Source organism: Camelus ferus, chromosome 25, assembly GCF_009834535.1.
Source record: "Camelus ferus isolate YT-003-E chromosome 25, BCGSAC_Cfer_1.0, whole genome shotgun sequence".
Lineage (NCBI taxonomy): Eukaryota > Metazoa > Chordata > Mammalia > Artiodactyla > Camelidae > Camelus > Camelus ferus.
In genome coordinates, this window is record NC_045720.1 from 37,353,177 (window position 1) to 37,366,772 (window position 13,596).

At 40.9% G+C, this 13,596-nt stretch overlaps 1 protein-coding gene across 5 annotated transcripts in view; it reads right to left on the reverse strand.

Moving 5' to 3' along the window:
• The window catches only part of SLC26A7 (solute carrier family 26 member 7), a 134,124-nt gene that overhangs the window by 82,783 nt on the left and 37,745 nt on the right, over window positions 1-13,596 (reverse strand). For all 5 annotated transcript variants that reach the window (XM_032467735.1, XM_032467734.1, XM_032467737.1 and 2 more), the window contains one exon: window positions 10,493-10,665. In XM_032467735.1, the coding sequence (XP_032323626.1) occupies window positions 10,493-10,665 (173 nt within the window). The remainder of the gene's footprint in view (window positions 1-10,492; window positions 10,666-13,596) is intronic.

Sequence of the window (13,596 nt, forward strand, 5' to 3'; positions counted from 1 at the left end):
AAGCCACTATAAACATACACTGGAATTGAAAAAGTAAGTAAGGGAATGGTGGATGGTGGGAGCTAGATTCCCCACTATTGCAGAAATTACAGAAAACAACGGGAGAAGGCTAGAATGGTCAATATGGAAAGAGGTAAGAGTTGGAGACATTGGTAGGAAATCATATGTAGTTTTACATAGATAAAGGTGGCTACATATAGAAATACATGCAGATACGCTTACATCCATTGGTTGATATGCACACACGTATTTTCTTGCCATGTCAGCTGAAATGGCTTAGAAGCAGCAACACCCCACTGGCACTGAGCACACCTGTCACCCAGATCTTGACCTCTAACACCATTCTCTAACAAAAGAAACCAGGACTTCTTAGAACAAAGGCTGATTCTGGAACTAAGGTAGGAAGTACGCACTATGAGCCTGGATCATTTTGTAGTGCTAGAGAGTGAGAAGGTACTCCAAAAATAAATAACAAATAAATAAATGGGAGTATGTCGAGAAGGACATGAGGAGCCAACTGAAAAAGCTCCTGATGCGCAAAGCTGGAGCAATCTGAAGAACAACATAGATAAAGCAGGACTGAATTACAACCCAAAGGGCAAAATAAGTATCCTTGAGTCCATTCTGATATTAATGACTGATTAAATTTTTAAATAAGAGAGTTGGAAAATCTCCCATTCAGAAGAATTCCAATAATATGTAGACACTCCCTACTCTTTAACGTAACTCCTCCCTTAACACAACTCCCACATCTTAAGAGTGGGCCGGGCATCTTGACTTCTTTCCAAAGAACACAGCACAGAAAGGGGGGAAATAGGGAAATCTGAAGAAACCCAAAAAACTGACACTAGTCCAGCCAGCTGAGCTGGGTTAACATCAAGAGTGGTACGTTATGTCGATAGTCCACACACTTGGTGAGATGTGATTGACAATTTCACTCTGCCCCCCGGGTCCTCCTCCCCAAAACCCATAACCCCGATCTCATCATGAGAAAAACATCAGACAAATCCCAGTTCAGGGACATTCTAGAGAATGCTGATCAGTAGTCCTCAAAACTTTCAAGATCATCAAAAACAGGAAAAGTCTCAGACATTTTCATTTAAGAGGAGCCTATGGGCAGATAAGACAACTACATGTAATATGGTTTACCAGGTGAGATCCTGGAAGAGAAAAATAACATTAGGTAAAGCTTAAGGAAATCTGGACTCAAATTAACAGCAATGTATCAACCTAACTCATTAATTGTGACTAACATACCACCCTAACGTAAAACATTAATAATGCAGGGAGACTGGGAGGGTGGAGTATGTGGTAACTCAGTGTACTACCCTTGCAACTTTAATGAAAATCTAAAATTATTCTAAAACAAGAAGTTTGCTTTAAAAAGAGAATGAAAAGAAAAGGAAACCTTCTTTTCTACTTCTCCCACAGAAACTTCAGGTAAGCCTACATTTCTGCTCCACCTGTGTGCTGCTCATAGTGAGTTCCTGAGCGCCTCACACATGGGGACAGGGGAGAAGAGAGACTCTAGGACCAACTCCAGGCAGCCAGGCTTCAGAGGTGTGATGTGTGCAAATGAGCACACCAAGACAGGTCTGCAGGCATATAAAAGAGAATTTTTAAATGTGCCATGAGATTCAGAAGGAGAATGCAATACTGCTCGACAAGTAAAACTGTGCCTTGGTCCTTGAGGAATCCAAAAAGAAAAAAGTTACTAGAAAGCATCTCATAAAGAGGGAAGAATATGAGTATAAAGCAGGACAGCGTGGGATATATTCAGAAGACGTGGCATTGCTCGTTTTGAAGGGGCGTAACTAGCCAAAAGGGAATAATCAACAGTAAAGCAAGGCACTTCGAAGCCAGAAGAGGGGGCACCTTAAAAGTAGTGAAAAGAGAGTTTTCCAGAAGTGAGTGACACCATTCTTCCAGACGTTTATTAAACACTTAATTTTGCAAAGAAGTATGTTGCACACTGGCTCAAAAATCAGAGCTGTGCTTTGGTAGAATCAATCTGATGATAGAGTGTGAAACACCTGGCCACTTAGAAGGTCAGTGTGAGAGGCGCGGCAAAAGGAAGAAAGGACAAAAGCATCTGAACTGGACATAGCACGAACAGAGAGCAGATACGAGACAAGGATTGGATTATCTAGTAGGCAAACTGACCATACGCTTAGGAATCAAGCACTGATTTTTTTTTTATTATGGAATATATCAGAAATGCACTGGGCTTAAGAATTATTCTTAATTGGAACTGCGTGGTTGAAGAAGGCACCATAATCTTTTCAGTTCGCAGACTTTCTAAAAAAAAAAAAAATCCTCTAATGCAAGAAGCAGTGAAAATCAAAACTGCAAGGGCTGGACAATTTGACTCTCCTGCCTTCTGCTCTGCCCCAGCGAAAGGAAGCAACAAAGTTTCAAATGGGATGATTTGAGGATGGGATTACTAACAGACATGGGGGGAGTGGAGAGCTGTAGGAGTTGTATTTTTATTCTTCTTCAGGTGGTAGCTGGGGGTAGTTAAGGGAAGAAGTGAGAGATTTCACCGACTAGGTCTTCACATTTGAGCTGGATGGATCTGACAAAGTCCATGACTAAATTAGTAAGTTATAACACATTCTCTTACTCCTTTTTCATTCAGAATTGTGCTACAATTTAAACTGATATAGACACATTCCCTATCTTCTGGTGGGGGGGGTGGAGGGAGAAAATGATAAACTAGAAAAGGTAAAAGCAAAATCTCCATTTGATTTTAGTTATTTGACACAGTGACACTACTAACATGTAATTGACCTTATTCTTATTCAAGTTATTCAGCTCGCATTTATCCTGTACCAGCCGCTAGAATCATAGATGTCAACAGTCTCTGTTCTACAGAAACTAACAGTCTAGAAAGGGAGGTAAACACATGGAAAATATCTCCTGGCAGATTGAGAAGTCCTATACTGCAAGCCACGAGCAACGTCTTGCAGAGGAAGCCAGGGGAACCACTTATCCATGTCCAGAGGCATCATGGAATGTTGAGATTATTATACATAAACTGAGCCTTGAAGGACACACAGGTGGTGCGGGAAAGGACCTTGAAGTCTGGACAATGGCAGGCACGCAGCTCTACAGCCAGAGCCACCGCCCCACCAGACAAGTCATGCCTAGCACGTGGGCCGCTGCCACCATTAAGGAGGTAAAACAGGGGAGTTAACAAGCATAGTGTCTGGCCCAAGAAGTTGCTGGATCGAGCTCCTTGCTTCCTTTCTCAGTATTAGTTTAAAAAGCCAGTAAAAAGACAACTTGCAGTATCTTCATCTATATAATAGTAAGAATAATATTATTTATTTCATAAAATGTTGATGGAGATTGAATGCAAGAATACATCTAGTGAGCTTAGAACAGAGCTTGGCACATAGTAGGATAATAAGTATTATTATTGTTTTTGATGTGAGAAATTTTTATTTTTATAATTTTAAGGCTGCTATAATTCTAATTTTATTACGGTGAATTGCTTCTTAGCTTCACCTGGTACTAACACAGCTGGAAAGATTTAGAGTAAACAGGGTAACAGGCTTCCGGTCTGTAATAGTTGTGAATAGTAAAACGTCACCAGAAGAGGCTTTAGGCTGTCCTTCCCTAGCATTACGAAAGAATGGCATCAGCTTTCTGGAAGGAATAAGCATGATATGTTGAATAGGCAGGTTAGACTAGTTTATGTCTCAAATCCTTTCTATACTCATGATCTCATTATTTAAAAGACACAAAAAAATGTTTAGTAAAAAATCAAAAGTAAATGGAGAATCTCCCATTTGGGTCTTCAGTTGGTTTTTATCATCCTTGAAGCTGTAAGACGATGTGTTTTCAGAATGTACCACTACAATAATAAAAGGCCCTGTCACTGAACAACCCCACTATGTCACTCCATGCTGGTGCAACTGCATCTCCCCACGTCCTCCAGGACAGAAATCTTGTCCTATGGAGGCATCAGGAAAGTAAAGCTTGGGAAAATTTCCAGAAGTAAATGGACAGGGGACAATCCTAGACCCTTCTAAGTTCTTGGAAAAAGGAACGGGCAAAGTGCCCATTACGGAAAATAATAAAAGCTATAGGAAAAAGAACAATGTTTTTAAAGTGCTTGACAAAATTGAAAAGCAAAAGGGCTCATTCATTTGGAAATTTAAAATCCTTTTCCTAAATTTCCTAAACTTTTATTGAGTGTTTGTTCCTTCAACAGAAACGTTTACTGATGCTGGCATTTTAAATCGTTCCACCTTGACTTGAAATTAGCACCTCATTGCTATAAGCAAGCCATCAATTCCTCCCTTGGCTGCTACTGTTTTTTGGCTACAAAATTCCTTCTTGCTTCGAAAAGTAACAATAGTGCAAACTTGCTAAGTTACACTAGAAAGAGTTTCTTTGTAAAAGGAGACACAATGTATCTTAGAAATAGATGACAGAAATGGAAACAAAAAGATTCCCAGACCAGTCAGTTCAGTCACAGTCAGATAGTGCATGAGTTCTAGCCCCAGGGGTCCCTACTACATCACAAAACCACTGCAATAAAACTAGAAAGTCAACAACAATAAAGTTATGCAGAGGGGAAGAAAGCAGGTAAAAATAATACAATGCATACATATTTATAAAATTTTAGAAAATATATATCTTCAGTGATCAGTGGTTGATAAGAAGGGGAGGGAGGTCCTAAAGCAGTAAGAAGAAGGTCAAGTATCAGGAAATTTTAAGGGAGTGACATATTTTCATTATCTTGATTGTGGTGATGGTTTCATGGGTATATTCATACATCAAAACTTATCAAATTGTACACTGTAAATATGTGGAATTATGTGTGGCAATTATACCTCAATAAAGCTATTTTTAAAGGACCCATAATCTAGTCTACAACATAGAAGTCTATCACATCACATTATTGTGGTTGTAAAAGTGCACTTTATATTAGCAATATAAAAGAAACAGTAATGGAGACAAGTGACAGGAACAATTTATTCTACCTGAATGACAATGAATGAGAGGTATTTGAATGCATTAATATTTATAACTAACATATATACAGATTACCTAAAGGATAATTGAACCACAACAAGGAAAAGTCTGTTTATTCTGATGAAAGCAACCTACAGTAATGAATGCACCATTTTTAATACAAGAAAGATCAAGTAGGAAAAAAATGAATAATACTGAAGACTTAAGAACATAATCAGTAAGGTAGAATTTTAAGCTAAACATTAAGAGATCATTTTCCTCCCAAGTGCTCATGAAACATCCACAAAAATTGGTCATATATTAGGTTACAAAGAAAACATTAGTAAATTAGAAAATGTAGAAATATTATAAACAATAGTCTTTGACCACAATGTAACAATAGTAGAAATTATTGACAAAATTGAAAATCAAAAAGGCTCCTTCATTTGGAAATTTAAAGTCCTTTTCCTAAACAATTGTTGGGTGAAAGGAGAAATATAAACTGAAGTCACAAAATTTCTAAAAAAAAAAATCAATGTTGAAATACAATCAGAATCTACAGAAAGTAGCCCTAAATGTTTTTATAAATAAAATTTTTAAAGTTATAACAAATAAATCAAATTCCCAGCTCAAAAGCCAGATAAAAAGTAAATGAAAAAAAATAGCAAAAGGAAGGAAATAAAGATTAAAGCAGAGATACAAATAGAAAAAAGTAAATCTACTATTTCAAAATCCTGCTTTTTAAAAAAAGGGAATTAACAAAATAGACAAATCACCAGCAAGCCTGATCAAGAAAAAAGGATAAAAACACAAATATGAAATTAAGAAATGTCAAAGGGGAAAGAATTAAAATAAGAAACTGTTTAAAAATCATAAGAAATCAAAGATATACATACAAATGAACTTGAAAAGCTAGATAAAAAGGATAACTTTCTAGAGAAATTCAAATTGTCAAATTTGACCATATTAGTGATAGAATGCTTAAACTCATCAATTTTTGTAGATGAAATAGGAAACATTATCAAGAAATGACCCCTGAAAAGCACCAGAGAACAGATGACTTCAATGGAAGATTCTCTAAAGGAGGATTCAACAAAACCTTCAGAGAGGAGATGTTCCAAAGTGTGACACATTGCTTAAAAGCATTGAAAAAGAATGTTAATAAGAAGAAAAGCATTGATAACTAGATCTGATAAAGACAGTACAAAAAAGAAAATTATACTTCAATACCACTGAAGAAAAATGATGCAAAAGTACCAAATAAAAAAATTAATACACAGAATCGAAACCATATTAAGGATAAAATAGAGGTATGGCCAAAATATTGGAGTAGGAAAACTGAGCTCACCTCCCTCTATGGGCACGGTAATCACAACTATTCACAGAGCAGCTATCTGGGAGAGCAACCTGAAGATGAGCATAAAAGATGTTCCACAAATAACAATATAAAAGGAAACCACAGCAGGAGAGGGAGACGGGGCAGAGATGCAGTGCAGTCAAGGACCACACTGCAGGGAGGCAGCCCACAAGGCGGGAGGCAATCACAACTGCATGGTCCCAGTGAGTGAGGGGTCCTGCCCCATCTCAGGCTCCCCAGCCTGGGCGTCCTATAGCAGAAAGGTGAGCCCCCAGAAAGTCTGGCTTTGAAGGCTAGGAGGACTTGCACACAGGAGAGTCCAGAGGGCTGTGGGAGCAGAGACTCCCCTCTTAAAGAGTGTTTGCAAAGGCTCACATGTCCCAAATCCCAGCGTGATGGCAGTGACTTAAAATGATCCTGGGTCAGACCCGACTGCTGATCTTGGAAGGTCTCCCAGAGAGACAGGAGGTGACTGGGACTCTCCCTCATGATGCTCAGGCTAGCCATTTTCGAGACCTTGCTCTAACACAAAGACACTGGTGCTGGCAAGTGGCATTGTGAAACCCTCTCCCTACTCTAACATCACTGCAGGCACACTTACCCACCAGCGGACCAGCACCATCCTGGGACCACCAGGGTCAGCCACCTGGGGATGAAGCCCTGACCACCAGCCTGAATACCCCCAGGATATTCTAAACTTCATTTGTGGCAGTTTCCAGCAGACAACCAGGCCAGGGAGTAGGCCCAGCTACACTCTAAAAGGGTCCACACAGCCCACAAAGGGGGAGTGCTCAGATCATACAGCTCTGGTGACCAGAGAGGAGTGCGCTGCTGGGGCCCACAAGACAACGCCTGCGTAAGGCCACTTATCTAACATACTGAAACATAACTGACTTACCTGGTAGATAGAAATAAACACAAAGATTTGAGCAAAATGATGACACAGGGGAATATGTTCCAAATAAGGGAAGAAGACAAAAGCTCAAAAAAATTAAACAAAGTAGAGACAGTCAGTCTATCTGATACAGAGTTTAAGGTACTGATCATAAAAATGCTCAGTGAGCTTAGGAGAAGAATGGATGAACACAGAGAGAATTTTAACAAACAATTAGAAAATATAAAGAAGAACCAGAGATGAAGAATACAATAAAAGAAATAAAAAATACACAAAAAATTCAACAGCAGATTAGATGATACCAGAAAAACAGATCAGTGAACTGGAAGACAGATCAGGGGAAACCACCCAAACTAGACAGAAGAAAGAAAAAAAGAATTTTTTAAAGTGAAGATAGTTGAAGGGACTTGTGGGACAACATCACACAAACTAACATTGGCATTATAGGGGTTGCAAAAGGAGATGAGGAGAGAAAGGGTAGGATAACTTATTTGAAGAAATAAAGGCTGAAAACTTTCCTAATCTGGGAAAGGAAGCAGAAATCCAGGTCCAGGAAGCGCAGAGAATTCCAAACAAGATGAACCCAAAGAAGTTTACATTGAAACACATTATAATTAAAACGCCAAACTTACGGAAAGAACTGTAAAAGCAGCAAAAGAAGAGCAGCTAGTTACATGGGAGGGGCTCCCATGAAGCTATAAGCTGACGTTAAGCAGAAACTTTACAGACCAATGGGAGTGGCATAACACATTCAAAATAATGAAAGAAAAAGAATCTTCAACCAAGAATGCTTTATTCAGCAAGGACTTTTTTTCAGATTTGAAGGAGAGATGAAGTGTTACAAACAAGCAAAAGCTAAAAAGCGTTCAGTACATTAAACTGGCCTTACAAGAAACGGTAAAGAGACTTCTCTACTTTGAAAAGGGAAGACCAGAACTAGAAATAAGAAAATCACCAAACTAAAATCTCATTGATAAAGAAAAACAAAAAGACAGTAGATACCCACTTATGAAGCTATCAGGTCAAAAGACAAAAGCAGTAGAATCATCTATATCCAAAGTAAGCTGTTAAGAGAGTCACAAAACAAAAATATGCAAAATAAGATGTCAAAGAAATTAAATGTGGAAGGATGAGTAAAAATGCAGGATTCTTAGAATGCATTTGAACTTAAGCGATCATCACCTTGTTATATATGAACCTCATGGTAACCACAAAACAAAAACTTACCAGAGATACACAGTCAATAAAAGAGATAGAAATCTAAAAATAGCACCAAAGATAGTCATCAAATCACAAAGGAAGAGAATAAAAGAAGAAAGGAATAAAAATAACTGCAAAATATCAGAAAACAATGAACAAAATGGCAGTAAGTAGATAACTATCAATATTTACTTTAAAAGTTAATGAACTAGTTTCTGGGCCAAGATGGCTGAGTAGAGAGACTCACAGCTCGCCCTCTGGAAATCCACCAAGAGTTACAGAGCCATGAAATCACACGGAGCACCTACTGAACTCTGGCAGAGTGTCCCTCACTTTGAAATACAGGATTCTCACAAAACCCAGTAAGTATAAAAAAAGGGGGGAAAAAAGAAAAAAGAAAAAGAAAATTGGTGTGGGGCCAGTCCTGGGGGAGGGAGCGGCAAAGGAAGAGAGGCGCCCTCATGTCAGGATGCCTCCCTCCAGCCAGGGGGTCAGCGGGGACAGAAGTGGAGCTCCCGCGGCTCAGAGGGGAAAGTGGCAGGCTCCTGGCAGACAGAACTAAAGAGAAACCGGCATGTAAGGTCCCTGCGATCGCCAGCCCTAGACATGAGCCGGCAGGGACAAGCTGGGACTGGCTGCTGGAGATCAGTGACGAGTCTGGGGACAGGGCTGGGGCCCGCTGCACAGAGGAGCCTCAGGGGACTGGAGGGCAGTGTGAGCTCTGGCTGGGGGTGTGGGCGGAACACCACAGCCTGGGACCCCCTTAAAAAAGTACCACTCCTGGTGCACATTGGGCGGAGGGATGCAACACAGCCAGACCATGGCCCCTGCCCCGTTGTTGATTAGTTCTCACGAGAAGAGAGGTGGGGCTCCATCATAGCCAGTGATGTTGTATGGAGGTGGGGCTGAAAGCTGGATCCATTCCCAGTGGCCCTGCAGCTTCATAGGTGGGACAGAGATTTGTTTACAGCCCCAGGCAGAGAGGGTGGATTTGATGCCTTTGCGAACCCATGCGTCTGGGATGAACAGGCAGTGAGCAGAGTTTCGGCACACCGCGGGGGGCCAATACAGGTATTTACAATAGGCCAGCATCCCTCACTGTAGGCAGAGGCAGGGCTGGGGTCTGCACTGACCCTGTGGTGCACCACGGCTTCAGGTGTGTGACTGCACACTCGCTACGGTGGGTCCTAGCACCTGGCACTGGCAGGTCTGCACTGGTGATTCTGGGAGCCCAGAACCTGGGGGACACCAGAGCAGGTGGCTGGCATTCCTGCAGCTAAGGTGGGGACAAAGGCAGCGTCAATAAAGAGTTCTTTGTAAGCCTGCATAACAAATGACAGACAACACCACAGAGGGCACTTCCCAGTGGACATCTCCTGCGGAGGCACACACTCAGCGACCCTTGGTCCCAGCTGCAGCCCTCCAACCCTGCCTACCACACACCACAGCTCAGAAAGGGGTCTAGAAGCCTCTATTCCAGCAACAGGGGAGCAGACCTTGTTTTCAGAAAACAGAAGTAGAGTTATAAATAAATAGAAAGAACAAGCAGGTAGTTGCCAGAGGGTGGATGGTGGGGAGAGTCTAGTCAGCATCTATGCACTGTCTTTGCCTGGTAGCAGATCTCAGCTAGGCTTATCATAGTGATCATTTTGAAATGTACAGAAATATTGAATCACCATATTATGTAATTATAAGATAAATAAGTACAATATGATAAATATAATCCTATTATATTAATATTAATAAAATTAATACTGCTGAATGTTATATGTAGAACTTGTTAAGAGAGTCAATCCTAAGAGTTCTCAACACAAGGAAAAATATTTATTTCCTATCTCTTTAATTTTGTATCTGTAAGAGATGATGGATGCCCATTGAAATGACTGTGACAATAATTTCATGACGTACGCATGCACACCTTATACGTACAGTGCTGTATGTCAATTGTATCTCAATAAAACTGGAAGAAAAACTTGAATTGACAAAAAAAAAGCTTCATATAATAAATAAAGCACCAGTTGCCTTTCCTTTGCCACTGTCCCCCTCCCTTTATTCCCAAGTTTGCATGTGCATACCTGAATCACCCCTCCCAAGAAGGACACAGCTGCAGCAACACTGATCCTTTGCATCTCAAAGTCAGATAACCCCAGCACACTCGTGTTGCTCTGCGCGGTAAGGTTCTGGCTGCTCAGGGGGACCAGCCGCTCCACTGCATTGGCTGATATTAGGGATGTCAAGGCAAAGGTACCTAGAAGAGTTGGGGAGCGGGGGAAATCTTCTATTAGTAACACACCCAATAAACATAACTGGCTTCCGCCATTGAAGTTGAACCTATGTTGTAAAACCAAAACAGATCTACGAGACGTCCTCTCCTCTGCACTCCCATGCCTCCACCCTTCACTCTGCTCCATGGAATAAATAGAAACTCACCTACACATACACATATTTCTTCGACCTACAGCCATGCCATCTACTTGCTACCCCTCCCCAAGCCATACATTTTCCAGCCTCTCTGCAAACCTGCATAGAGAATGACCTCAGGACAGGGATTAAGACCATGGTCTGGACTTGAATCCAGTTTCTCCATTTATCACAACTGTGACTTTAGGTGAGGGTAGAGCTCAGTAGTAGAGCATGCTTAGGATGCACGAGGTCCTGGGTTCAATCCCCGGTATCTCCACTAAAATGAATGAATGAATGAATGAATGAATAAAATTATCCCCCTAAAAATAAAGTATAATAAACATAAAAAATAAGAACAATCATGACGTAAAGCACATCACTCAGAGATTAAATTGCCTCATCTGTAAAATGGGGATAACAACACCTACATTTCAGAGTTTAAGGAGAAAGTGAGATGATGAATATGAAAACCTCAACAGGCTCAGTGGATAAATATGGCTCTTTACTGAATCTGGGACTCTTTGCCTGAAACGTTCGCTCCTCCAATCTGCCTGTGAAAACACTCTCGTCTTTCCTGGTCTGGCTCAAATCCTACAGGCAGCAAAAAATCCAACCCAGACCCCCCAGGCCAGGTTTAACCTTTCTACACCGCTGTTACAGCACAACAGCATGCTGTGACCCCTAAAATGCCTGCACATACCATCTCTGGGTCCTGTAACTAGGTGAAGTTCAACGGCATTTCCCAGGCATTGTCCTGGCTGCACACAAATGCAGGACCATTTTCCGTGTGTTCCCCTCTTCCTGACAAGAGTTCAGATGCCTCTCGTCTTGGCACAGCATTTCTGAGAATCCAGCCAAACTGGCAGGGAAATGCCAGTTCCCACAGAGAGGGTTCAGCTCTCTCGGATCAAAGAAACAAACTGCAATATTTGTCCACATTCACCCCACTCAAACCTTGCTTTGCTCCAGATCATAAGTGACACTTCATGGGAAAAAAAAAAAAAAAGCCTGTGGTAAGATGTAGATATCTCAACAAACAGCATGCAGGCTCATAGGGCAAGAGAGACAGGTCAAACAGAAAAAAGCCTCGTGGAAACCCAACACCAACAATCCTTTGGTTTTCCAGGGTAAGCGAGGCTGTGTGGGGGGTAGTTGAGAATAGGGTGGTGGCTGCAGCCTCCAACAAGCCTCGCCTTAAACCCCAGGACTGCCATCTCAATCTCTTTATCTAAAGACAGACAGCATTCCTCACCCAGTGGGGTTGTTATGCGCCTTAAATGAAATAACGCAATAGATCACATATCACAATATGTGGCATGTAGTTAGCACCTAAAAAAGATAATTCCTGTTGAGATTAAATTCAGAATGCTCTGTTATGGTCTATCATTCTGTGTTCCCTGTTCCATTGAGTTGATGGTACATAAATACATAAATTGAATGTAGTTCTCTTAGGGAGCTGTCACTCTCGGTAAATCATCAATCAGTATCAACCATTGTGACTACTGTTCTCACCATAATGTACTAAATCAAGAACACATCAAGGAACAAATAAATCGAATGATCAGAGACAAGATCCTGGCATCCAGGATGGGCAACACCAAATAAGGAACATTTGCCATACAATCTGCTCTTAATAAGGTTTAATTTTTCAAGATATATTGCAACAGAATTTCTCCAAGTCTGATATGCCTGAGAATAAAAAGGTGTGTATTTTGGTCTTCAAATCTCCTAGAGCATGGAGCAAAACGATTTGTACAGAAGCCACTGAACAAATGACTGCAGAACTGAAAACAAAGATGTTTGGGAGTTAAATTTGAGTGTAGACCTGTCTTTCCTGGAATTTGGAGAAAAATAAGAAGGAACTGAACAGGTAAGAGAGAAAGGCCACCTAAAGGGTTTTGTTGAGGAAAGAGAAGTGAGCCTCACCTGTGTGGGAGTCACATGCCAAGAACTTCTCCACATGGAGAGCTTGCCAGCAATGGATATGGGGATACCCACTGAGCCAACATGGTTGTAGGAGCGAGTCCTGCCTCTTTTGAAAGGATGATGCTGTGCTGTCTCTGAGACAGCTGAGAACAGTCAAGGATGCTGACGCTGCCGGTGAGGGTGTGGGAACGACATTTTACCTTCTCTATCTCACAAATTTTGCCTTTGTCTTTATCTTATCCCTACTGCCTCTCTGCTCTTTCCCTCACTCTGGTTGGGCTTTAAGTCTAGGAGTGGTACCTGTAAAATACCAGTGACCCCACCCAGCCGCTTAGCGGTACTGTGGGCGGCAGGGCTTCATAAGAAGTGAACTGGGGCCTCAGAATTGGACGGACCCAAGTTCAAATTCCTGCTCAAGTTACCTAACCTCTCTCAGCTTCCTTATTTATAAGATGATGATAAAACATCTAGTCACAAAACCTGGGTAGAGATCAAATGAGATTTCATACGTAAAAATCTTCTATCACAAGACTCATGACATCATAGGCCTTTGGTAAATAACTGTTTGCTCATTTTTGTTTCTTTTGGAGAGTTCCCTCTATGCTCTCCCTAATGTTTTCTCTAAATTGCTGAACAGACTTTTCTCTTTAAAAATTTTCCCTCTAATTTAGAAGATAATAATTTCCTATAAATTGTCACCTATGGGTTATCTTCAACAATTTTGTTTCCAATGGATTCATACCCAAATTTCTATTCTTTTCCTTTTTATTCGAAGACATGTTCTTTGCAAGTCACAAGAAGCAATGATTTACTCCTTTTTAATATATATAATGCATATTTTTAATTAAAA